The sequence below is a fragment of the Oncorhynchus nerka genome, linkage group LG9b, assembly GCF_034236695.1.
Source record: "Oncorhynchus nerka isolate Pitt River linkage group LG9b, Oner_Uvic_2.0, whole genome shotgun sequence".
Classification (NCBI taxonomy): Eukaryota; Metazoa; Chordata; class Actinopteri; order Salmoniformes; family Salmonidae; genus Oncorhynchus; species Oncorhynchus nerka.
In genome coordinates this window covers 26,402,782-26,430,764 of record NC_088424.1, presented here as the reverse complement: position 1 = coordinate 26,430,764, position 27,983 = coordinate 26,402,782, and the positions used below count along the sequence as shown (strand labels likewise).

Genomic DNA, 27,983 nt, shown 5'->3' with positions numbered 1-27,983 from the left:
CTTCTTTCTGTGCAGAGAGCTCGGATACACTTAATAAGAACTTCTCCATCGCCTTTTCCATCATCGGCATGTTCTCCTCCCACGCTGTCAGCAACCTGAGCATCTTCTTCTGCGCTGAGATCACCCCCACCGTCATCAGGTGAGCCCACCCACACACTGGGACCAGATCCACTGGAGCGTACCACTGAGGGGGGTTGAGGGATAGGATTCAGAGAGGCTGTGAGGATATGTTCAAGCCAGGGTTGAGGAGAAACCTTGTTTTAGGCCTCATAGGAATTGAAAACAGGGTTTCATTTTATTCCCCTTTTATTCAGAGATGGCTTGAGTAAAATGTCTGGTTCAGTTTATAACATTTTACAGAACATTCACTCTGTCAAGCAATGTAAATATACTGTCTACAAATCTGGAATTGAAGAAGAAAATACCCTGTGTTTTATGATGCTCATTATCCAAATATAACATAGTCTTAGTCTTTTGATCGCAATAGAGAGGTTAATGACTTAAGACCATGGTGCTTGCCTACGGAGCTGTGAGGGGAACGGCACCTCACTACCTCCAGGCTCTGATCAGGCCCTACACCCAAACAAGGGCACTGCGTTCATCCACCTCTGGCCTGCTCGCCTCCCTACCACTGAGGAAGTACAGTTCCCGCTCAGCCCAGTCAAAACTGTTCGCTGCTCTGGCCCCCAATGGTGGAACAAACTCCCTCACGACGCCAGGACAGCGGAGTCAATCACCACCTTCCGGAGACACCTGAAACCCCACCTCTTTAAGGAATACCTAGGATAGGATAAAGTAATCCTTCTCCCCCTCCCCCCCCCCCTTAAAAGACCTAGATGCACTATTGTAAAGTGGCTGTTCCACTGGATGTCATAAGGTGAAAGCACCAATTTGTAAGTTGCTCTGGATAAGAGCGTCTGCTAAATGACTTAAATGTAAATGTTAAGGTTGCTCTGACCTGCTAGGATATCACCAGGATATTACAACCCTGCTGTTAGCACAGCACTCCCACCATTTCAAAATATTGTGTGATCATGGACCTCTACTTACATGCCCCCCATCTATAACATAGTACGGGTGTAGTTCTATATCCACATATTGTTTGAATTAGCCTTTCCCTCTCTGTACAAACTACGACACAGCTTTGGATCTCATGATGCTGTGTTGTATTATGTAAGGTATGGTGCACTGCACTGCCTCGAGTGACTGCGGAGCACCACCTGGTGGCCAGTCACAGACCAGAAAGGAGAGAAATGATGGTCCTGCATTGGCAGGATTCTCTTACAAATCAAATCAAATTTTATTTGTCACATGCACCGATTACAACGGGTGTAGTCTATACCGTGAAATGCTTGGTTACGAGCCCTTCCCAACAATGCAGAGTGAAAAACTAAACAAATACAAGTAATAGTAACACATGAATGAAGCTATATCCAGGGAGTATCGGTACCAGATCAATGTGCAGGGATATGAGGTAATTGAGGTAGATATTTACATGAATGCCGTGTAAAGTGACTAATAATTGTAATAATGAGAGTAAAATAAAGAACAGAGTAGCAGCAGAAAGTATTCACACCCTGTGAGTTGTTCCACATTTTGTTGTGTAACAGCCTTAATTCAAAATGTATTAAATTGAGATTTTGTGTCACTGGCCTACGCAAAATAATACCCCATAATGTCAAAGTGGAATAATGATTTTAGACATTTTTACAAATAAATTACAAATGAAAAGCTGAAATGTCTTGAGTCAATAAATGTTCAACCCGTTTGTTATGGCAAGCCTACATAAGAGTGAAAATGTGCTTAAAACTTCTTAAGGCTAGGGGGCAGTATTTTGACGTCCGGATGAAAAGCGTGACCAAAGTAAACTGCCTGCTACTCAGGCCCAGAAGCTAGGATTTGCATATTATTGGTAGATTTGGATAGAAAGCACTCTGAAGTTTCTAAAACTGTTTGAATAATGTCTGTGAGTATAACAGAACTGTTTTGGCAGGCGAAACTCTGAGCACAATCCATCCAGGGAAAAAATGTTTTGAGGTCAATGTGTTTTCTATTAGTTTTCTATGGGAAGCTATTTTTAATATGAATTTGCTTGCAGTTCCTATGGCTTCCACAATATGTCAACAGTCTTTAGAAATTGGTTGATGTTTTTCTTTTGAGAAATTAAGAAGTAGCCCTGTTATTTCCATGTGTCACTCAGAGGGACTCAAGTCTTTTGGCGCGCACGACCTGGAATGTGCTTCACTTAGTTTTTGTCCGGTATTGAACACAGTTTATCCCGTCTTAAATTGTATAGATTATTGACGTTTTAGGATACCTAAAGTTGGATTAGGAAAGTTGTTTGAAATGTTTGGACCAAGTTTACAGGTAACTTATTAGATACTTCGTAGGCATGTTGGGCGAGTTGAAACCGGTGTATTTCTGAATGGACATTTTGGGGATATAAAGAAGACATTTATCAAACAAAAGGACCATTTGTGATGTTTCTGGAACATTTTGGCGTGCCAACATAAGAAGATCTTCAAAGGTAAGGCGTGAATTATATCGTTATTTCTGATTTTTGTGTCGCACCTGGCTGGTTGAAATAGGATTTTCTTGTGTTTGCATGCGGGATGCTGTCCTCAGATAATCGCATGGTCTGCTTTCGCCGTAAAGCCTTTTTGAAATCTGACACTGTGGCTGGATTAACAAGAAGTTAAGCTGTATTTTGATGTTAAACACTTGTATGTTTAATGAATTCTTATTATGAGTATTTCTGTTTTTGAATTTGGCGCTGCAATTTCACTGGATGTTGTCAAATCAATCCCGTTAATGGTATCCGAGCTGGAATGGGGGTGAAGGGATCCCTAAGAGGTTTTTAACAAGTCGCATAATACGTTTCATGGACTCTGTGTGCAATAATAGTGTTTAACATGATTTTTGAATGACTACCTTGTATTTTTACCACACACATACAATTATCTGTAAGGTCTCTTAATCGAGCAGTGAATTTCAAACACAGATTCAACCACAAAGACCAGGAAGGTTTTCCAATGCCTCGCAAAGAAGGGTACCTATTGGTAGATGAGTAAAAACATCCGACATTGAATATCCCACATCAAAGATAGACGTCCTTCCTAACGCAGTGGCCGGAGAGGAAGGAAACTGCTCAGGGATTTCATCACGAGGCCAATGGTGACTTTAAAAAAGTTTAACACTAGAACCGCCATAGGCCAATGGCCACTGAAGTTTGATTTTGTAAATAAATCAAATCTGCACCAAAACATTGCTATGTCCTGCCCATTTCCTTAACTTTTCCTAAATGTTTGTATTATATCAGAATTTTGAAAACACAAAAGTATTTAGAGCCCTTTTACTTTTTTTCCACACTTTTTCCTAACTCAACCCACCAAGACAATGTGCTGTAGGACGTTGGTACCCAGCCAGGCACTAATGCGTCTCTCTCTCTCTTCACTGAATGAATGAGAAATGGATGGGCAATACGTGTGTAACATACTTCACAATTGATCTGAAATTAGGCTTAACTGAATGATAAGGAGGGTGAAGAGGTTGATTTAATTTAGAAAGACACTAGTGTAATGATGAGTTTGTGTTATGCTGCGCGCCTTGATACCATTCTCTTTTAAGTTGTACTTTAAAAAAAAATAAGCTGTAAAGGAAAACTAAAACATGCTACATGTTGCAGTAAGGCCTTTCAAATAATGCAAAACATTTCATTGACTCTATACAGCAAGCAAATCATGCCATCCCCCACTGAATGAATGACCATTGGATGGATGGAATTACTTCACAATCAAATTTAAATTAGGCCTAACTGAATGATGAGGGTGAAGATGTTGATTTTATTTTGAACAACAATAGTGTAATGATGAGTTTGTGTAATACGAATTAGCCTATAGACAAGATTAAATTGACAAGTGACAATATTAGGCCTATCAATTGTCAAATTGTACAAGCAGAGAGGGGTGTAACTTGTAATTTACAAATGCATGGAAAGGAGCATCACTTTTTCAAATCCTCCTTCAGAATCACATGCAGGTAAAACATATTTATTTCTATATAATATCAGGAAGAGCATATTCTGCAGTTTCTATTACACTTACCTTTGTCAAATAACTATCATAATTCAAGAGGTGCAGCTCTATTTCCAAATGTTACTTTTTCCAAGAATATCCGTACTGTCAATGCATTCAGCACATGACCACTGGTGCAGCAGCAGTGCTAAGTCTACTAAGTAAAAACTAGTAACCTAATCATCTTCAAATTAAAATATGAAATTGATCCTTTACAATTGTTCATGTACTGGTGCTTTTGTTTAGGAATACAGCAAATGATTTCACCTGTGCACCTGACTGGTTATACTATTATATTTTTTGTTCTACTTTGTCAAAATTAGCTTTAACTGGACTTTATTAGTTACTGCTGTATAACTGTATTACTAATTGAATCTACAGATAAAGTTGATCAAATGGATTAAACTGTAATGTTTTTATTGTAAGGGAAATGAAAATAGGCTGGAGGTCTTGTGTTTTTTCTGGACTTTGAAGAATTATACAAACCAATTCTAGCTTTTCCACAAATATGTCTTAATGCAATTAATCCTTTACAATAGTTGATGTACTATTTATCAAGGGTTGGTGCTTATGTTTTTGCACCTTGTGGGTTGATATAGATCTGATGCATAGATGAGAGAGATGTTGTGCAAGGTTCATGGTCCAGAGCTTCTGGCGACGGTTCATAGTCCAGAGCATCTGGCGACGGTTCATAGTCCAGAGCTTCTGGCGACGGTTCATAGTCCAGAGCTTCTGGCGACGGTTCCCAATCCAGAGCTTCTGGTGACGGTTCATAGTCCAGAGCTTCTGGCGACGGTTCATAGTCCAGAGCTTCTGGCGACGGTTCATAGTCCAGAGCTTCTGGCGACGGTTCATAGTCCAGAGCTTCTGGCCACGGTTCCCAGTCCAGAGCTTCTGGCGACGGTTCATAATCCAGAGCTTCTGGTGACGGTTCATAGTCCAGAGCTTCTGGCGACGGTTCACAGTCCAGAGCTTCTGGCGACGGTTCCCAGTCCAGAGCTTCTGGCGACGGTTCATAGTCCAGAGCTTCTGGCGACGGTTCATAGTCCAGAGCTTCTGGCGACGGTTCATAGTCCAGAGCTTCTGGCGACGGTTCATAGTCCAGAGCTTCTGGCGACGGTTCATAGTCCAGAGCTTCTGGCGACGGTTCATAGTCCAGAGCTTCTGGTGACGGTTCATAGTCCAGAGCTTCTGGTGACGGTTCATAGTACAGAGCTTCCGCCGACGGTTCATAGTCCAGAGCTTCCGGCGACGGTTCATAGTCCAGAGCTTCTGGTGACGGTTAATAGTCCAGAGCTTCTGGTGACGGTTAATAGTCCAGAGCTTCTGGTGACGGTTCATAGTCCAGAGCTTCTGGTGACGGTTCATAGTCCAGAGCTTCCGCCGACGGTTCATAGTCCAGAGCTTCTGGCGACGGTTCATAGTCCAGAGCTTCTGGCGACGGTTCATAGTCCAGAGCTTCTGGCGACGGTTCATAGTCCAGAGCTTCCGCCGACGGTTCATAGTCCAGAGCTTCTGGCGACGGTTCATAGTCCAGAGCTTCTGCCGACGGTTCCCAGTCCAGAGCTTCTGGCGACGGTTCATAGTCCAGAGCTTCTGGTGACGGTTCCCAGTCCAGAGCTTCTGGCGACGGTTCATAGTCCAGAGCTTCTGGCGACGGTTCATAGTCCAGAGCTTCTGGCGACGGTTCATAGTCCAGAACTTCTGGCGACGGTTCATAGACCAGAGCTTCTGGCGACGGTTCATAGTCCAGAGCTTCTGGCGACGGTTCATAGTCCAGAGCTTCTGGCGACGGTTCCCAATCCAGAGCTTCCGGCGACGGTTCCCAATCCAGAGCTTCCGGCGACGATTCCCAGTCCAGAGCTTCCGGCAACGATTCCCAGTCCAGAGCGTCCGCCGACGGTTCCCAGTCTAGAGCTTCCAACGACGATTCCCAGTCCAGAGCTTCCAGCGATGGTTCACAGTCCGGAACCTCCTGCGACGGTCCACAGACCGGAACCTCCTGCGACGGTCCACAGTCCGGAACCTCCTGCGACGGTCCACAGTACAGAACCTCCTGCGACGGTCCACAGTACGGAATCTCCTACGACGGTCCACAGTCCTGAACCTCCTGTGACGGTCCATAGTCCCAATCCAGGGCAGGAGCCTTCCTCTGCGCCGGTGCCCAGTCCAGGCATGGTGTCCATTCCCGCTCCATGGCAGGAGTCTTCCTCTGCACCGGTGCCCAGTCCAGACACGGTGCCCAGTCCAGGCATGGCGTCCAGTCCCGCTCCAAGGCCGGAGCCTTCCTCTGCGCCGGTGCCCAGTCCAGGCACGGCGTCCAGTCCCGCTCCAAGGCTAGAACCTTCCTCTGCGCCGGTGCCCAGTCCAGGCACGGCGTTCAGCCCGGCACCATGGCCAGATCCGGGGTCTGGGCGGGGACTATAACCTGCACTGGAGCCGCCACTGACACTAATCACCCCCCCTACCCTCCCCATTTGGTGTCAGGTTTTGCGTCCGGAGTCCGCACCTTTAGGGGGGGGGTGGGGGGGGGGGGTACTGTCACATCCTGACCATAGAGAGCCCTTAGTTCTCTATGGTGTAGTAGGTCAGGGTGTGACTAGGGGGTGATCTCCACAAGTACGTGACAGCACAGAAAAAATCTGAGGAAAACCTGATTCAGTCTGCTTTCCAACAGACACTGGAAGACAAATTCACCTTTCCGCAGGACAATAACCTAAAACACAAGGCCAAATATACACTAGAGTTGTTTACTAGGGCGATATTGAATGTTCCTGAGTGGCATAGTTACAGTTTTGACTTAAATCGAATTGAAAATCTATGGCAAGACTTGAATCTGCCACTCTATCAATGATCAACAACTAATTTGACAGACTTAAAAAAAAATTAAATAATAATAATAATAATGTGCAAATATTGTACTATCCAGGTGTGCAAAGCTCTTAGGGACTTACCCAGAAAGACTCACAGCTGTATTCACTGCCAAAGGTGATTGTAACATATTGACTCTGGGGGGTGAATTCTTATGTAAATTAGATCTTAGTATTTCATTTTCAATACATTTGCGAAAATTTATAAAAACAAGTTTTCACATTGTCATTATGGGATATTGTATGTAGATGTGTGAGACAAAAAAAATACATTTGATCCATTTTGAATTCAGGCTGTAACGCCAAAATGTAGAATAAGACATAGAGGTATGAATACTTTCTGAAGGCACTGCATAATGAGTGCAAAAGTGTGTGTGTGTGTGTTGTGTCGGTATGCACGTGTGTGTTTGTGTGTGTGTGTTATACACTGTATGTGTGTTTGTATGTAATGTATGTGAACGTGTGTGGGTTTCGTGTCAGTGTAGTGTGAGTTTGTATATAGTGTGTATGTATAGTCTTGTGAGTGTGCATAGAGTAAGTGCAAGATAGGGTCAGCGTAGGTAGACCAGGTAACCATTTCAGTAATTATTTAATTAAATGCGTCAATAATGATATGCAAACCTGGGAAGCTTTGTGTTCACATTGCCCTAAAAAAGGGAACCGAAACCATTGCCCTATAAAAGGGAACCGAAACCGTGTATTTCAAGCTAACCGAATTCAGACTACCTCTCAAGATGGTCTCATTTCGGTTCGCTTTGGGGGCTCTTTTGACAGGTCTCAGTTCCTTTTGGAGTGTTCACACTGCCCAGAAAAATTAAGTGAACTGCACTGAGTTCACAAAAATGGTCTGAAAGGTGCCAAGTGTGAAAACACCCATACTCACATCGACCGTGTAGAGCGAGATCACACAGTCATCCGTAACAGGGGCTTTCAAGCAAGACTCAGTGTTGTATTTCTCGAAGTGATAAAAGGCATTTAGCTCGTTTAATAGTTCTGCATCACTGGGCATCTCATGGCTGGGTTTCCCTTCGTAATCTGTTATCGTCTGCAAAACCTGCCACATAAGACGAGCGTCGGAGTTGGTGTCCTTTTGCATGTTTGATATTGCGTCGGAGGTCGCAGCAGGCTTTGTTGTATGTGTCCATGTCCGTGTCCCGTTCCTTGTAAGGAGTAGCTCTAGCCTTTAGCCCAGCGCAGATATTGCCTGTAATCAATGTTTTGGTTTTGGTTACGTTCGTATTGCTACTGTGGGGACGACGTCGTCTATGCTGCACTTATTGATGAACCCTGTGACTGATGTGGTAAACTCCTCAATGGTATCGGATTAATCATGGTATTGCAGCACTCTCTGCGGTTGTGACCTTAAAATGGCTGATAGGATATGTCAATAACACAATACTCACCAAGTGTGTCTTCGTAAGGAAATTAGTCTAGTAGGGGCTTGAATGTGCCATTGAATGTGAACATAGAGAACCTTGAAATTGAATAAATTCAGACAGTAACTAAGCAGATCGTTGCACTGGAAATAGCAGAGGTTGCAGGGCACACCCTTTCTAAAGAATGGATCAGGTTTAAAGACAGTGGGGCGGTTTTGGAATCGGAAGTAGTCACGTGCTTCAGATATGGTGACTTCCTAGCTGACGTTCCATGTCTCACTTTGTAGGGGTGGTGGTCTGTATCGCCTCAAATGTATATGAGAGCTGCCTAGGAGACTAGGGGGCAAGGGTGGGTGTGAGATTTGGTGTAGATGTGTAGATTTCAGAAGTGATGGCTGACATGACGTTCCTTGTCTCTCTCTCCGTAGGGGTGGTGGTTTGGGCCTGGTACTAGCCAGCGCTGGCTTCGGCATGCTGACCGCCCCCATCATGGAGCTGCACAATCAGAAGGGCTACTTCCTCCACCACATCATCTTCGCCTGCTGCACCCTCATCTGCATCATCTGCATTCTCCTCCTCCCCGAGACGCGCTACCAGCCCCTGCCCGAGACCCTGGCCGACGGGGAGTGTTACACCCGCCAACCCCTGATGCCTCCCAAGAAGCCTGGCGAACAGCGCCTCCTCCTGGCCCAGTCAGAGAGCAGCAGGGACTACACCCGGGTCCACGACACACCACTGCACGAGGCGGCCGCCACCACCGTCTTCACCATGGACTCCACGGCATCTTCCGCTGTTGACCTCACGGCACCGTCATTTATAGTTATTTTGCCGCCCCCCGCTACAGAGTTGACGTCATTCCAGCCTGAGCCTGATCCTGATACTGTGCCGCTGGTTAAGAAAGACCTCAATGGGAAATCCGTTACGCCCCCATCTGGTACTCCCAAGGCGGCCCTAGATAAGGCAGGCGTTGTACTGCCTAGTAAAGAGCACCTGTTATCTTCCAAACCTAGAAATAGTGCTCTCACTCCCTCCAATTCCCTTCTGAAGTCCACTGAAGATTCTACTGATATACCCCTAATTGAGATTCTACTGATATACCCCTCAGCCCCTCCCCTACTAAGGACGTTACCACTGCCACTGATACAGAAGACCTCCCTTCCTCCAACTTGGTCAACACCATTCCCCCTGTTATTGAAACCCATCCTATCTCTTCATTGGACTCAACCACTCCACCAGTACTTGATTCATCCTCTACCTCCACATTGGACTCTACCCCTCCCCCTGTCATAAAAAACACCCCTACATTGGACTCGACCATTCCCCCTGTCATAGAAACTCCTTGTACCTTGGGCTCTACCACTCATCCTGTAATTGTCCCTATCCCCCCTTCTCCAACACCCTCCCCTACTGTCATCAATGACATTGTTCCCCTTCCCCCCATGGTCGACCGTACCACTCCTATTGATTCTACTGACCCCATCACCACAGATTCGATCATTCCCATTCTAATAGACTCTGTAGATGACAAACTCCCCCCTCCTCCTACCCATAATTCAGACTGTACCATTCCCCCTGTCATAGACTCTGTCCATACTCCAGAGTTGGACTCTTCATGTGTTAAGGATGTTGTTGTCTCTCCCTCTTCCCTTGTCGTAGCTCATTCCCCTCTTCATTACCCCACCCCCCTATCACCACCACTGCCACCCATTGACTCAGTTCATATCCCAACAACAGTGGACTCTTCCACTCCCCCTGTCATAGACACTGTTCACCCCCTCACTGTGGACTCTACCACTCTCCCCATCACAGACATTGTTCAACCCCTTACATTGGACTCTACAACTCTGTTTTTCATAGACTCACTTCTCCCCAACATAACAGACTCTGAGACCACAGAGGCGGCCCCTGCTTCCACAATAATGGACTGCACCATCTCCTCCCCAATAGACTCAGGTATCCTCCCCGTAATGGATTGTGCCATCTCAGAAAACAGCGCTGTCAACGGGGTGGTGTCTTCATGATCCAAGGCTCCACCTGTGGAACAAGGAGGTGGGCCCCTCCCTCATGGAGGAAGAAGCCCTAGACACCCATGTCACATGACGGGGGTCACTAACTGGTCTGTCAGGCCTCAGACATTTCAGCTGCTCTGTCGGGAGACTGCCAGTGACAGACAGGAGGGTAACAGCTTGAGCTTGGGCCAAGTTTTTTTGTGTCATACATCTTACTGGGAACAGCCAGAGAACAGGACAGGGTTGTGGTGACAGTGATGAGTGGTTAGGGACAGTTCGAAATTTACTGGGAGGGTAATGCGTTTTTTTCCCCTGGGTTTACATTCACCCTATTTGCAGGTTTTACTATATGATTTATTCCATCATCTGCTTGCATGCACCTCCCCTATATCAAGATGTTTTGGAGGTTCCGTTAACTAGCGATCATACCACACATAATATCATTCAAAGCTGCACCAATATAAGTGTAGAGACCAGGTGCGTCATTGCGCATGAAAGAACAGTGAAGACATGAGACATGCAGCTCAAAAATCTCCCGTATACTGTAAATCTTGTTTTAGGGACTGTACAATTATTCTACCTAGACTAGCCTAGAACACATTATTGCTTTCAAGTCAGTACATTTTACTCTAGGCTGTGAACTGCAGTGAAAATGTCATTTGAATAATATTTCATTCCATTCATTCCATTTGGCTCTGAGTACCTCTCAGCCCACCTATGAGTAGCTCGCAGCCCACCTATGAGTAGCTCGCAGCCCACCTATGAGTAGCTCGCAGCCCATCTATGAGTAGCTCGCAGCCCACCTATGAGTAGCTCGCAGCCCACCTATGAGTAGCTCGCAGCCCACCTATGAGTAGCTCGCAGCCCACCTATGATTAGCTCGCAGCTCACCTATGAGTAGCTCGCAGCCCACCTATGAGTAGCTCGCAGCCCACCTATGAGTAGCTCGCAACCCACCTATGAGTAGCTCGCAGCCCACCTATGAGTAGCTCGCAGCCCACCTATGAGTAGCTCGCAGCTCACCTATGAGTAGCTCGCAGCCCACCTATGAGTAGCTCGCAGCCCACCTATGAGTAGCTCGCAGCCCACCTATGAGTAGCTCGCAGCCCACCTATGAGTAGCTCGCAGCCCACCTATGAGTAGCTCGCAACCCACCTATGAGTAGCTCGCAGCCCACCTATGAGTAGCTCGCAGCCCACCTATGAGTAGCTCGCAGCCCACCTATGAGTAGCTCGCAGCCCACCTATGAGTAGCTCGCAACCCACCTATGAGTAGCTCGCAGCCCACCTATGAGTAGCTCGCAGCCCACCTATGAGTAGCTCGCAGCCCACCTATGAGTAGCTCGCAGCCCACCTATGAGTAGCTCGCAGCCCACCTATGAGTAGCTCGCAGCCCACCTATGAGTAGCTCGCAGCCCACCTATGAGTAGCTCGCAACCCACCTATGAGTAGCTCGCAGCCCACCTATGAGTAGCTCGCAGCCCACCTATGAGTAGCTCGCAGCCCACCTATGAGTAGCTCGCAGCCCACCTATGAGTAGCTCGCAAACCACCTATGAGTAGCTCGCAGCCCACCTATGAGTAGCTCGCAGCCCACCTATGAGTAGCTCGCAGCCCACCTATGAGTAGCTCGCAAACCACCTATGAGTAGCTCGCAAACCACCTATGAGTAGCTCGCAGCCCACCTATGAGTAGCTCGCCAAATAATTCTGAAAGTACATGCAATATTCACATGGCCCACTGCAAACTCTCAAGTATCAGACACCGCAGCTTCCCAGCTACTATCTAATAAATGCAACGTTGGCATTATCCCACCCCTGGTTAGCCACTAATGGCCTAAAAAGCCAAACGTAAAACAATATCTGCCAATTAATTTTCCAGCAATATTGCCCCGGTCTGTCTGTGTGATGCACGCGTTTGTCTATCACTTCATGTGGAGCCAGTTGATGTGATAACTGTCTTGTCATGAGTAAGTATATAATTTGTGTCTAAACTGAACAAAAATATAAATGCAACATGCAACCATTTCAAAGATTTGAATGAGTTTACAGTTCATATAAGAAAATCAGTCAATTTTAACAAATTCATTAGGCCCTAATCTATGGATTTCACATGAATGAGAATACAGATATGCATCTGTTGGTCACTTTATTTTTAAATAAAGTAGGGGCGTGTATCAGATAACTAGTCATTATCTGGTGTGACTACCATTTACCTCACACAGCGCGACATCTCCTTCACATAGAGTTGATCAGGCTGTTGATTGTGGCCTGTGGAATGTTGTCCCACTCCTCTTCAATGATTGTGCAAGGTTACTGGATATTGCCGGGAACTGTAACACGCTGTCGTACGCTTCGATCCAGAGAATCCCAAATATACTCAGTGAGTTACATGTCTGGTGAGTAGGCAGGCCATGGAAGAACTGGGACATTATCAGCTTCCAGGAATTGTGCACAGATCCTTGCGACACGGGCCATGCATTATCATGCTGAAACATGAGGTGATGGCGGTGGATGAATGGCACAACAATGGGCCTCAGGATCTCGTCACGGTATCTCTGTGCATTCAAATTGCCATTGATAAAATGCAATTGTATTTGTTATCCGTAGCTTATGCCTGCCCATACCATAACCCACCTCCACCATGGGGCACTCAGTTGTAAGGCCTCTTGGACGTACAGCAAAATTCTCTAAAATGATGTTGGAAGTGGCTTATGGTAGAGAAATTAACATTCAATTGTCTGGTAACAGGTCTGGTGGAAATTTCTGCGGTCAGTATGCCATTTGCTCGTTCCCTCAAAACTTGAGTCATCTGTGGCATTGTGTTGTGTGACAAAGCTGCACATTTTAGAGTGGCCTTTTATTATCCCCAGCACAAGGTGCACCTGTGTAATGATATTGATGTTTAATCAGCTCCTTGATATGCCACACCTGTCAGGTCGATAGATCATTTTTGCAAATGAGAAATGCTCACTTACAGGGAAGTAAACCAATTCGTGCATAACATTTTAGAGAAAAAAGCTTTTTTTTGTATGGAAAATGTCTGGGATCTTTTATTTCAGCTCATGAAACATGGAAACAACATTTTTTGCGTTCATAAACTTCATAAACTTTGCCATGAAATGAGTAGCAGCAGTACAGAACCATCGCTAGACCGGCACATTAGACGGCACATTCCTCACTTGTGGAATTAAAGGGCCAGATGTGGAACTAAAGGGGAATTACACTCAAAGATCAATTTATTTGTTTTTTCCAGACCTAAAAATATATGATTTTAAGCATTGACATGGACTCAGAACATCCAATTTTGTTGTTTCTTAATGAACTATTATTGTAATTTTGAGTTTTAAATTGTTTTAATCTAAACCCACAATTTATTTTTTACTGAGAACTTAATTTGGGAAAATATTCAATATATTTTGGGGGATTTAAAAAAATAATTTTTTATTAAAAATTATTTTATAAGGGCCCCCTTTTTAGAGTTGTTCATTAACCATTATTTTTACCAGGTATATTCACAGAAAAAAATAAAATTGTACACTAAGGACCTGGCGATGAATTGCAGGGGAGAGTAGAAAAGGAAGAATGTGCCTATTTGAAAGCTTGAAAAAAATGTGTAACTCGAGACGCATTACATTTTTAAGCTTTTCATGCTAGAAAAGGTTGGAGACCCCTGGTCTAGAAATACACAGTAGCAGGCCATTCTGGCTTTATTATAAGTTCTGATACTGAGATGCGCTGTCTGTTACTGTTAGAGGAATTCTAAATTCCTATATGTTTTGTAGCCAAAACCAAATTCGCACTCTCTCTATTTCATTAATGAGTTGTAAATTAATTAATTATGCATGAAATAGATCGAGACCCGTCTTAAAAGTTAGGTAACAGTGTTTCTTACAAGAGAGTACTGAAGAAAAATACAAAGAACCTTACATTTTAAAGAGACAACATAAAATGACATCATCAGTTTCTCACACCCTCTCCGATCCACACAATAGCGCAGTGTCTTCAGTTCTGGAGATCTTCTTCTACTCCCCTCATAAAACAAACATTCCAATCTGTCTAAAAGACATCTTCTCCTCCACTAATGGAACATCAAAGACCATTCTTATCTGTCAGAAAAGATATATGCCCTCCTTCTCCCTTTCCCACAAGGTACATACAATTAATTTGTTTTACTTACATTTTCAGTAAAAGCTTAACCAAGAACCCTACATTTCATACCATAACATAATAGTATTAAAATAGATGGTTCTAATTTAAATGTATACATAATTAATCATTTCAACCATAATTTCCTCCAACAGTTACGGATCCTCATTCTCCTAAGTCGTGCTATAATAATTTGGCCACATATGTTCCCAACAGGCCCAGTTTTTCAGGAAAGCGTCATGCGTGCTCTGCCTCCGAGCAGCTATTCCTCGCGCACCTAGAACCTAACACTTCAATATAGCCTAAATATTTGTAATTTAACTTTTAAAATGGATTACCTTTTATGTGTGGCATAAACACAACCAGTCACAATATTTGAATCGCATTAAGCTACTTCAAAAGTCTCCTGTAGGCTACATGCGTACATTTGTCCAACATTTTATTCAGGCATCCAAACTGTCCAGATTGTGGTGTTGAAAACGCAAACCATGATGTTGAAGCAGCCAAAGTCTGTATAATTTGCTTATTGGTTGTTGTCCATTGGCACAGAGACCTGTTGGTGGAACATTTGTTGCATATATTTTATATAATTATAAACCGGGTGGTTGGAGCCCTGAATGCTGATTGGCTGAAAGTCGTGGTATATCAGACTATACCATGGGTATGACAAGAAAAAATATTTGTACTGTTCTAATTACGCTGGTAACCAGTTTATAATAGCAATAAGGCACCTCAGGGTTTGTGGTATATTGCCAATATATCGTGGCTAATGGCTGTATTGAGGCATTCCGCATTGCGTTGTGCATAAGAATAGCCCTTAGCCGTGGTATTTTGGCCATATACCACACCCCCTCGAGCATTATTGCTTAAATATGGCATCAACATTTTGAAAATCTGATTTCCACCTAGCTGATCATTGTCTGTAGCTTGCTCTGATTGTGGTGTAGGTCTAATGAAACAGGCTGGGAGCATTAGCTCTGTCCATGGTGGTCGGCGAACTCTCAACCTTCTGGCCCATAGCCCTACGTTGCATCGACTGTGCCACAAAAGCATGATGAAGTGGAAAAGTCACATTTATAGACACAGGGTCACTATAGTTATTGTTATTTGTGGTCACAAACATTATTTAGAGTTAATTCTATGAGGGGCGACGGTGTGCAATTATTTTTTACAATACAAGGGGAGTGTTGTGTGAAAATGTTTTTTACTTTGAGGATGGGGGGTGCCATTTTTTTAGTACACCTCGAAAATGTTGAACTGTCCCTTACTCAGCCACAGTCTGAAACTGTCCGTAATTATGACGTCGTCAGCGTGTGACGTTGTTGTTGTTGGGGAAATCCTGAATGTCATTTTAGACTGAGAGACTACCAGCCAAAACTCCATTTAGAATCCTTTATCCCAAAGGTTAGTTGGAGATTCCATAAAAACCACAAAAAAAAACATTTGACTGTACATTTGCCTCAACTGCAGACTTAGATGTATGTCCAATGTGTTTGATGATGTACATTTGCCTTATCATGTAGAAAAAATACTTCAAGAATACAAAGCAGAATTTTGAATGTCAACAGTGCCAGATTTCTCCTAATTGTTCTTGTTGTCGCTGAAATTAGTACTCAGAAACCAATTGGAATCTGTGTAGGGAAAAGAGCAATTTGCCAAACATGAAAAACCAAAAGTAAATTTTGCTGCCCGAATGAACTGCCAATCGAAGGGCAATAAAGACAAGTATTGGAGGTATTTTGATGTATTAGACAATGAGTTAAAATCAAAAGTGAAACATCTCAAGACTCCAGTCCTTGTAATACAGGCATGTGTGTATGAAAGTTTAGAGAGAAGGAGAGAATGACTTGAACTGAAGAGGCATGCTCCAAAGTTAAAAAAGACAATAGACTGTTTATGTCTGAAATGACAGTAGAAAAGGAGAGCTTTACCGGTGATGTGGTTTAAGTGAGTGGTCAGTTGGTCCTGTAGGGCTATGTTGTGATTATTGACGGTGTGGTCCTGAAAGTGAAACTTTTTTTTTTTTTTTTTTACTATTTCCCTGTTTCATGGGACTGAAGCGTCATCTTTTTATTTTTCCACTCTTTTCATAAATGACATGAATTGTACTGTATGCAATGGATCTTGTAAACGTGATATTGTAGATAAAATTGCATACTTAATGTTGTTGTGCTACTGATGTTGAGCTTGATTACAAAAATAAGAAAAAAGATTTCCACTATAATCTCAAGGGGCGTGTCCTTAGTGTATACAGCTAGCCGGCACTGTCACCATTATTTGTGTGAATGTAAGTGGCACTTTATCCTTTGCTATGGGGACAGAGCATGTAAACAAAAATGTGAACTTTTCCACGAAACAAAGAAGTGGTGTTCAAATGTTACCTAAAAAGGAACAAGAGCCATCGCTCTGAAATGGACACATGAATGACAAAAGTATTTTGTCAAATATATCTGTCATTGCCACCATCTTGTGTGTATTGTGTATGTGCCATTTGCATATTTGTTGTAGTAAAAATATTTTTTGTGTATTCCCTAGAAAAATATACTTGAAAATATTTTCATTTCACCAAAGTATGCAAAAATTATATTTTTGTGATATTGACTAAAATTCTGCTACATTTTGAAATGTAGACTTACCCCTCTCTGTTTTTGTTGGATTTTTACTTCAAAATATTAACAATCATTAACATTACGTACTTATTTCATTGTAATCAATACAGACATGATAGAGAAATGCTGTGATCTCTTGACTGTAAAAAACAACAAACATCTTTGATTATTTTTATTAAAATTGTGATGAGGAGCTTTCTTCTTCTTTTTAAAACCCAAATGGCTAGTGTCAACATCATGCTTTACCAACATCTGTTATTGATCTGACTGTTGACAATAGTACATACCCGACAAACAAAATGGTGGCTATCAGTTCACTAATAAGGCTACTACATCCAATTGTGCAGAGATTTGTGTCATTTGGCCACTGTTTACAAATACAACATCACTAATTTATTGTAAAGATTATTTTCAAATCTCATTGATTGATGTCAAATGCCATGGAGTCCACATTCTTATATAGTGTGTTTATTATTATGTATTTAACCAGGAAAATACAATGGCTTTGGAGGTGTCCAAAGTGTTGTGTATGATGCAATAGCAGCCAAAATGATCACTCTACTGTACACTAATCATACAGTAGTCATCACAACACATACTGTCATGTAATTTCTATGGATGTAAAAAATAACTATGATAATACTAAACGTGTAACAACATACTTTATGTTAATTCTCTCGTTATTTCCTGGTAAGTAAGCATGCTGTTAAAGAAGATATTATTTTCTTGTGAGATTAATTCCTAACACTACACCCTGTTCACAAGACTCAAGCATGATGCAGAAAGGATATGTGAAACAAGTTCAACTTCAGTACACCCATATATGGGCCTATTCACTTCTTTAATCTCCAATACACTCTAGGCCTCAAAGCACAATGTATCCTGGTGTCCTGCCAACTCAGAGTAGTTAACTCAGAGGAGTAAAGTCTCCCCTAGTTACAGATCTAGGATCAGCTTCCCCTCCCCTGATCCTAAACTTAACCATTGATTGGGAAAATGCTAAACTGACCCAAGATCAGTGTCTAGGGGCAACTTCACCCCAGTCCGATTAGCTTGTTTGGCTTGCAGTGAGGTGAGGAGGCTGCTGTTGTGAACAGTCTGTCTGAGCACTCTTATCACTTCAATAACTGACTCAACATGTTGTATATGTACAATACACTTACTTTACTGTACATTCGGTCACTGTGTACTGTATTCACACTGGAACAACAAAATAGCTCCATCTTACAGATGTTAAAGAGGATATTGTCTGCAGCTGTACAGTAGTTCTCACCCCCCATTTCCTGAAATGCAACCTCACCATCTCATTGGTTAGCTGAGACACACGTGCACTGACACACACAGGAACAAATGGTGTAACCTCACATGTAAAATTCAATTTTTAATTTGCATTCTGGTCATTTAGCAGATTCTCTTATCTTCAAATGTCACAATACAACACATTGCAACCTTACATTACAGTCTCAGATTTCATATGTAATAGCAAAGTCAGCACCAGGCGCTAGTGTATGATAAGAGTTGGGTGATGGCTTGGAGAGTGGCTATAGTTAAACAGAAAAAGTAGATAGACCATAGAATACATTCAGGTAAAGATGATTTTCTCTAGGTTCATAGGTTGTTCATAGGTGATGCCATCATACAGTGGTTTAGAAAGGGTTTTCAACTGAACAAATCAGGTTTTCAACTGATCAAATCTTCACTCATCCTACATGCAACCAAACATCTATATTGGTGAAATGAAAAATAACCCTAATATGGCACAGAGTTTCTGTTGGTGCAAGATTTGAATGAATGAATGTAAAAATGACAGACTACCAGTTTAATTTTTATTTGGGGATTTTGAATAATGCACTTGTATATAAGCCACGTGACGTTGTAATAAACTTCACTATTTATTGATGAATGGTGTATTCCTGGGTCTTTGTTGAGTTAATTGTTCTTCAGACTATTTTCAAGCCACCTCTTGATACTGAATCTTGAGGTGTTTGAGTTGTCCCTTGTTTTACCAGTTGATGTCCTCTCTATCCCAAGATCATGCCATGGGCATAAAGTGTGTTGATGCTATATGTTGAGGATCAGTTTTCAATATGTCACTTGCTTATTGAATTGAGGCTGTGCTAGACAGTCATTCCATAAATGTGGTTTAGTATTTAGTATTTTTATTGATCTTTCAATTATAAGACCATTCTACTCAACCAACTATTAACCCACTTTGGCTGCCAATATATTTCTCTTCTTGGAAAACTCTGATTTTAATCACTTCCTGTTGTATGATGTCATACAATACCTCAATACCCTGTAAACATGCTCCTAGGGGTACACTACTCCCCTCTACTAAACAAGTTATCAATAAAAACAAATATGTCTGTCTTGAGAATGGCATTGGTAACATTGTGGATGATGTAGTTGCTGAGCTCCAAACTGTCAATATATTGGACATAATGTACACTGAAACGGATGCAGGAAGGCAAGCTAGAAGGTGGGCACAATGCCTAGCTTACATTGAACAAGGGGATATTTATGAATTATCAAGTTGCATTTCCTTAACTTGGCAAATAATAACAATGCGCCATGTTTTAGATGAAAATTGATGCAGCAGCATCCTCAACCAGTCCACTGGCCCACTGCATCAAACGTTGCCCGCTGATAGGCTGGTGCGCGAGATTGGGATGCAGCACCGGTGTGACGTCAGCATCAACATGATGACTCTCCCTGAGCTCACCGCTCGCCCTAGTAATGTTAAAACTGCTGAGAGACGACACATGCAGGGGTAGCAAAGAGGTTGAGGACATCGGTGTTAGCTGAGACAAAAGGCTGCTGTCTGCTTGCACCCACAAGGCATCATCATGAGGGAGATTGTTCATATCCAGGCCGGGCAATGTGGAAACCAGATTGGTGCCAAAGTAGGTGGCATGTTTATATTTGTATACTGACGCAGTGGTTGTTATAGAGCAATAACTATTTTGTTAGGTGTTTGAAATGTTGAGACCTGCATGCTTTTTTCGCCCATGTAACTTTATTTAAAATAGGCCTATGTCGCACTGCATTTTCCAAGACATCAAATTCCCAAATACCCATCCAGTATTTTGGTATAATATTTTTGGCCTAATTTGTTATGGAAATTAGTATTTAATTTATTTAGAAATATTACATGCTATTCGATTGATATGGGTGTGGTCCTATGGACTTGGGCTAGGAGGCAAAGTGTCTGCAGTGGTGTCGCGCATCTGGGCCGATGAGTCATTCTATCACCATGCGCAATAGGGATAGGGCTACGCACGAAGACCGTTCGGTATTTTTCAATGCGTCTTGAACAGGTCATAGCCAGAGCACAGAACATATTTATCTCTTAGTTCAAACCTTTAAACATCAGTTGCAGTACCTACATCTCTGTCCCATTCACAGTACCTACATCTCTGTCCCATTCACAGTTCTGGGAGGTCATAAGTGACGAACACGGCATCGACCCCACCGGAAGTTACCAAGGTGACAGTGACCTGCAGCTGGAGAGGATAAACGTGTACTACAATGAAGCATCGGGTATATATACATCTATTTGTCTAGACTGTGCATGAAGTAATCTCTGCATGCATCTGAACATGTGTTTAAAGAAAATAATAAACAATAAGCACACTGTAATATCACTTGGCTTTCCCCCAAATTAAAACAAAAGTCAATCAATATTCCCTGGTGATACAAACTGCAGACCTCATTGGATTTGCAAAGCCATGCTCTGTAGGGCTAATCCAAACTGAGTATGTGACATTGTAACCATAATATCTGTCTGGGTGCAGTGGGCTCTGTGGCAGGGCAGGGGAAATGAGGACAGCAGCAGGTACCTGCCAATCTCTCTCCCTCCCTCCCTCCATCCCTCTCTGGCAGGGCAGGGGAGATGAGGACAGCAGCAGGTACCTGCCAATCTCCCTCCCTCCCTCGTTATTTCTTTCCCTGTATCACATCTTTCTCTCTCTCTCTCTCTCTCCTGCATCATTTATCCCTCTCTTTCTCTCTTTCCCTCTATCCTCTCTCCCTCTATCTCACTATATTACATTCAATGGAATTTATTGGCATAGGAAACGTATGTTAACATTGCCAAAGCAAGTGACAAACCAACCAGGCTGCAGAACCTAGGTCCTATGAGGCCAACATGTCCTGTGGTTAGGTCTGATCATATTCCCAGTGTGTGCAAATGCTAAGCAGTATTGATCCCTCTTATTTCACAGTTGTCAGGCGTAAATTGAGCTTGCATGTGTGTGAGCAACTCTGCCATCCATTATTGTACATGCATTGTGCATTCATCGATAAAAAGTTTCCTAAAATAACAAGGCACTAATTCATAGAGAGATGTGTGTAGCAGCACGTTAACCCTCATACTACCAACATATTTTATATACATGGATTACCAACTAGGGTCATTGTCCCCAAGAGTAATCTATTGGAAAAAGCAACCTTCATAGAAAATGTAAAATTAATTCTTATCAAAATATAATTAGACATGTAAATAATGTTATCTGAAATCAAATTAAAATGACTAAACAGATGGTTATATTTGCAAAATTACAGGTAATTTGCATATTCTGGAAAACAAAAATAGAACATTTTCCCATAAATAATGTGCAGCTTTTTTCCAAACTACAAAGTACTAAAAAGCAGATTGACCATCATTTGAGTAGTATCTTTTCGTTTTTAGACTTTTGGTACTAAATACTAATTTTGTCAAATTTATGTGGCAAAAAACGACTGCCATTTAAAGGGCAGTACAACAACATTTAAATATACTTAATTGTATTCACAAAAAGTTATTAATCCATTGATCCTGAGTGACAATGACCAAAAACATGGCTTAGTTTTCTTTATTTACTTACCCCACAGCCAGAATTAGCATTGCTGCTAGTGAAACAATGGGAGTGGCAGGGCCTATTTTTTTTAACCTTTATGGCAGGATACCTACAAATCCTCAAAGTCACTTCAAACCAATGTTATAGCAACCCAAATACCACAAAAAGTTGCACATACAGTACCAGTCAAAGTTTAGACACCCACTCATTCTAGGGTTTTTCTTTATTTAGACTATTTTCTACATAGTCGAATAATAGTGAAGACATCAAAACTATGAAATAACACATATGGAATCATGTAGTAACCAAAAAAGTGTTAAACAAATGTAAATATATTTTCTATTTGAGATTCTTCAAAGTAGCCACCCTTTGCCTTGATGACAGCTTTGCACACTCTTGGCATTCTCTCAAAGAGCTTTATGAGGAATGATTTTCTAACAGTCTTGAAGGAGTTCCCACGTATGCTGAGAACTTGTTGTCTCATGCACGTCGTCTTGAAAATGACCGGACCAAGGTGCAGCGTGGTGAGCGTACATTTTCCTTTATTTTTAAATGTTGCCAACAAAACAATAAACAACAAAACGAATGTGAAGCTCCGTAAGGCTATACATGCACAAACGGAGACAACTACCCACAAATACAAAAGGAAAAAAGGCTGCCTAAGTATGATTCCCAATCAGAGACAACGATAGACAGCTGTCTCTGATTGAGAACCATGCCCGGCCAAAACAGAAAAACAGAAAACATAGAAATAAAGAAACTAGACTGCCCACCCTAGTCACACCCTGGCCTACCCAAAATAGAGAATAAAAGCCTCTCTATGGCCAGGGCGTGACATGTTGGCTGCTTTTCCTTCACTCTTTAGTCCAACTCATCCCAAACCATCTCAATTGGGTTGAGGTCGGGTGATTGTGAAGGCCAGGTCATCTGATGCAGCGTCTCACAAAGACACGGTGGTTGAAACCAAACAACTCATTACCACATGTCCATTGCTCGTGATTCTTGCCCCAAGCAATTTTTTTCTTCTTATTGGTGTCATTTAGTAGTGGTTTCTTTGCAGCAATTTGACCATGAAGGCCTGATTCACGCAGTCTCCTCTGAACAGTTGATGTTGAGATGTGTCTGTTACTTGAAATCTGTGAAGCATTTATTTGGGCTGCAATCTGAGGTGCAGTTAACTCTAATGAACTTATCCTCTGCAGCAGAGGTAACTCTGGGTTTTCCTTTCCTGTGGCAGTCCGCATGAGAGCCAGTTTCATCATAGCGCTTGATGGTTTTTGTGACTGCACTTGAAGAAACTTCTTAAAATGTTCCAGATTGTCTTAAAGTAATGATGGACTGTAATTTCTCTTTGCTTATTTGAGCTGTTCTTGCCATAATATGGACTTGGTCTTTTACCAAATAGGGCTATCTTCTGTATACCAACCCTACCTTGTCACAACACAACTAATTGTCTCAAACACATGAAGAAGGAAAGAAATTCCACAAATTGACTTTAAACAAGGCACACCTGTTAATTGAAAGCCATTGAAATCAACCTCGTGAAGCTGGTTGAGAGAATGCCAAGAGTGTCCAAAGCTGTCATCAAGGCAAAGGGTTGCTACTTTGAAAACTCTCAAATCTCAAATATATTTTGGTTTGTTTAACAATTTTTTGGTTACTACAGTTGAAGTCAGAAGTTTACATACACTTAGGTTGGAGTCATTAAAACTAGTTTTTCAACAAACCACAAATGTCATGTTAACAAACTATAATTCGATTAGGACATCTACTTTGTGCATGGCACAAGTCATTTTTCCAACAATTGTTTACAGACAGATTATTTCATTTAGAATTCACTGTATCACAATTCCAGTGTGTCAGACGTTTACATAAACAGCTTGGAAAATCCCAGAAAATTATGTCATGGCTTTAGAAACTTCCGATAGGGTAATTGACATAATTTGAGTCAATTGAAGGTGTACCTTTGGATGTATTTCAAGGTCTACCTTCAAACTATTTGCTTAACATCATGGGAAAATCAAAAGAAATCAGCCAAGACCTCAGAAAAATAATTGTAGACCTCCACAAGTCTGGTTCATCTTTGGGAGCAGATTACAAACGCCTGAAGGTACCTTGTTCATCTGTAGAAACAATAGTATGCAAGTTTAAACACTATGGGACTACGCAGTCGTCATACTACTCAGGTAGGAGAAGTGTTCTGTCTCCTAGAGATGAACGTACTTTGGTGCAAAAAGTGCAATTCAATCCCACCACTACAGCAAAAGACCTTGTGAAGATGCTGGAGGAAACAGGTCCAAAAGTATCTATATCCACAGTAAAATGTATCTATATCCACAGTAAAATGAGTCCTATATTGACATAACCTTAAAGGCCGCTCAGCAAGGAAGAAAACACTGCTCAAAAACCGCCATCAAAAAGCCAGACTACAGTTTGCAACTGCACATGAGTACAAAGATCATACTTTTTGGAGAAATGCCCTCTGGTCTGACGAAACAAAAATAGAACTGTTTGGCTATAATGACCATTGTTATGTTTGGAGGAAAAAGGGGGAGGATTGCAAGCTGAGAACACCATCCCAACCGTGAAGCACGGGGGTGGCATCATCATGTTGTGGGGGGGGGGCTTTGCTGCAGGAGGGACTGGTGCACTTCACAAAATAAATGGCATTATGAGGGAGGAAAAGTATGTAGATATATTGAAGCAACATCTCAAGACATCAGTTTAATGAAGCTGCCAGTTGAGGACTGGTGAGGCATCTGTTTCTCAAACTAGACACTCTAACGTAATTGTTCTCTTGCTCAGTTGTGCACCGGGGCCTCCCACTCCTCTTTCTATTCTGGTCTGGGAGATGCCATCTTGGTCTGAATCACATTTTATTCTCCCTCCCTACTTTGGACTGGAGCTAGGAAGTTCTCTGTGCTGCAAGGTGCTGCAGTCTGCAAATGAAGCAAAGTGAGAGAGAGAAAGAGAATCAGAGGCAGTCTGTGCTTTGGTCTGTTTAATAAGCTGTGCGGGAGAGCATGATCAGGGGATGCCTAGTATTTTCCCTCTGTTTCCTTTGTAGAAAAAGGCAAACCGTTTGTATAAACCGTTTGTATTTCCATAGTCCCAAATACAAGTGGGGAGCAAGATATTTCCTCAGAACATGTTGGGTAATTTTTTCTCAGAATCAATGTTTACCGTGTAGGTTGTGCCCTCTGATGTGGCTTCACCATGCTATCTCACCCAGGGTAGTAAACAGTTTGGAGTAAACTGTTTCCGTTGTGCAACGAAATCTGACTAAAGAATACACTCCTGATGTCCCTGCCTCTCCTCCCCCCACAGGTAACAAGTTTGTCCCCCGGGCCATCCTGGTGGATCTGGAGCCAGGCACCATGGACTCTGTACGCTCCGGGCCCTTCGGCCAGCTCTTCAGACCAGACAACTTTGTCTTTGGTGAGTAGTGGTTATCATCTAGCCGAATTCCATATCTTTTTGTGCTATCTTGCCTAGCCTGGTCCCAGATCTGTCTGTGCTGTCTTGCTCAATTGGTCATCATCATGTCCTCATCAGCTCTTACATCTTTGACCCAAAGCATGTAATGTCTGTGACAGCATTCACTGTCATGTCCTTTGAAGCGAAGCTTAGTTTACCTTTCACATAGATGTACAGTGTGTTCTGTGCAATGTTTCTGCAGTTGTGTCAGGCAGAGACAGCCAGAATGGTGACTCAGCAGAATGCAGTCCAGACTGCTACTGCTGCAGTGCTCATCAGGATGGGGATATTGAGCTAAAAATAATCCACCCCAGACACCTTACCTATAATACTGAAAAAAGTATAGTAGGCTTACACTCACATCAGTACAATTAGATTAAAACACTACTTTTATTAGATACACATTATTCAATGTTGTTTCAATGGAATGGAATTTTCTTTCACTGGAAATGAATAAATAATGTACACAATGCATATGCCTGTTACTGGTGACTTGCTTTTCATTCTCCTAGATGTATGGCTAGATATTTACAAGCACAAAGATGCTATGTCTCTAACCCAGGTTTTTCATGGGTCTTTCAGGTCAGAGTGGAGCTGGTAACAACTGGGCTAAAGGCCACTACACAGAGGGAGCCGAGCTGGTAGACTCTGTCCTGGACGTAGTCAGGAAGGAGTCTGAGAACTGTGACTGCCTCCAGGGCTTCCAGCTCACCCACTCCCTGGGAGGGGGCACCGGCTCTGGCATGGGCACCCTGCTCATCAGCAAGATCCGCGAGGAGTACCCTGACCGCATCATGAACACCTTCAGTGTCATGCCCTCACCCAAGGTGTCCGACACGGTGGTGGAGCCCTACAACGCCACCCTGTCAGTCCACCAGCTGGTGGAGAACACTGATGAGACCTTCAGCATCGACAATGAGGCTCTCTATGACATCTGCTTTCGTACCCTCAAACTCACCACACCCACCTACGGAGACCTCAACCACTTGGTGTCGGCCACCATGAGCGGGGTCACCACCTGCTTGCGCTTCCCTGGACAGCTCAATGCCGACCTCCGCAAACTAGCCGTCAACATGGTGCCCTTCCCCCGCCTCCACTTCTTCATGCCCGGCTTTGCCCCTCTGACCAGCAGGGGGAGCCAGCAGTACCGTGCCCTCTCCGTGCCCGAGCTGACCCAGCAGATGTTTGACGCCAAAAACATGATGGCCGCCTGCGACCCTCGCCACGGCCGCTACCTCACTGTTGCCGCCATCTTCCGCGGGCGCATGTCCATGAAGGAGGTGGACGAGCAGATGTTGAGCGTGCAGAACAAGAACAGCAGCTACTTCGTAGAGTGGATCCCCAACAACGTGAAGACGGCCGTCTGCGACATCCCGCCCCGTGGCCTCAAGATGTCCGCCACCTTCATCGGCAACAGCACGGCCATCCAGGAGCTGTTCAGAAGGATCTCTGAGCAGTTCACTGCCATGTTCCGCCGTAAGGCCTTCCTTCACTGGTACACCGGAGAGGGTATGGATGAGATGGAGTTCACTGAGGCTGAGAGCAACATGAATGATCTGGTGTCTGAGTACCAGCAGTACCAGGACGCCACTGCTGACGAAGTGGGCGAGTACGAGGAAGACGAGTTGGAGGATGCGGATCAGGATGTCCGCCACTGAGGGATGCCGGGTAGAAGCAGCACAGCAGTCTGTATGTTATATCCACCAGTCACTTTAAATGATCAATAGGTATGGAAGGATGAGGCGCAGAATGAGTTATTGTCGCGTCAAGATACTGTATATTGTAGCTGTTTAGCCTAAAGACTACTACTATTGCATTTCATTGTTCTTCAAATATGTCTCGAAGACCATAAGTGAAACATAACAATTATGTGAGTATTATAAATGTCATTGGTTTTTCCAATTCATGCTGTGTCAATGTCAATAAAAACAACATCGTTACACTATCGAAACCGAGTTTTGTAACATTTACCTCAGAATGCATTTTCTGTCGCAAAATAAAATGGTCCTGTCCTATGAATATCACTCTCGTTAGCCTTCTTTTCATGGGAATGCTCATTGTATTCAGCAGATGAGATACAATGAACAATCCAGACTTTTCATTAGGTAATGAAGATAGATAGATACGATAAGATAAATATATGTTTTCTGGTTTTGATACAAGGTAAGCATGAAATGTGAGTCATTTTGACTATTGGTTTGTTTTCTCTGTCTGTCTGGGACAGGAGGCACTTTTTTTTATTGAAAGACCAAGATTATTTTTTATTCCTCTTCATGATCTGTCAGATAGTAAATCTGATTTAGGGCTGGCCAGACTTGGTGACTATCGAATCATCTGGTTTAATGTGTGGGGACGTCCAATGGGAGAATTTCTTGCTAATAATGCAAATCTTTGAACATGTAAACCTAATAGGATCTTTACATATTGGTTCATCACCATATTACACACCTTTATTCCACCTGCTCAATTTGCTTGATATCATTTACATAAAGGTCCTCTGGCAAGGCTCAAGAGTTTCCGCTTTGTTAGAGGTACAGTAAATCGGTTGTCTTTTTCATTGCTCTGTGGTCCATAAATACTTGAAG

At 42.9% G+C, this 27,983-nt stretch overlaps 2 protein-coding genes across 2 annotated transcripts in view; both read left to right on the top strand.

Annotated features, from left to right (window-relative positions):
• The window catches only part of LOC115114514 (solute carrier family 22 member 23-like), an 83,124-nt gene extending 64,138 nt beyond the window's left edge, over positions 1-18,986 (top strand). Inside the window, exons 9-11 of the mRNA XM_065013462.1 lie at positions 16-139; positions 8,748-9,353; positions 9,617-18,986. Coding sequence (XP_064869534.1) covers positions 16-139; positions 8,748-9,353; positions 9,617-10,340 — 1,454 coding nt within the window. The 3' untranslated portion in view covers positions 10,341-18,986. The remainder of the gene's footprint in view (positions 1-15; positions 140-8,747; positions 9,354-9,616) is intronic.
• Positions 18,987-19,795: 809 nt separating this feature from the next.
• LOC115114513 (tubulin beta-2A chain-like) lies at positions 19,796-27,417 on the top strand. Its single transcript, XM_029642813.1, has 4 exons — positions 19,796-19,986; positions 20,515-20,623; positions 25,249-25,359; positions 25,981-27,417. The coding sequence occupies exons 1-4, from the start codon at positions 19,930-19,932 to the stop codon at positions 27,054-27,056; spliced, it is 1,353 nt and encodes a 450-aa protein (XP_029498673.1). The 5' UTR covers positions 19,796-19,929; the 3' UTR covers positions 27,057-27,417.
• The last annotated feature ends 566 nt before the right edge of the window (positions 27,418-27,983 follow it).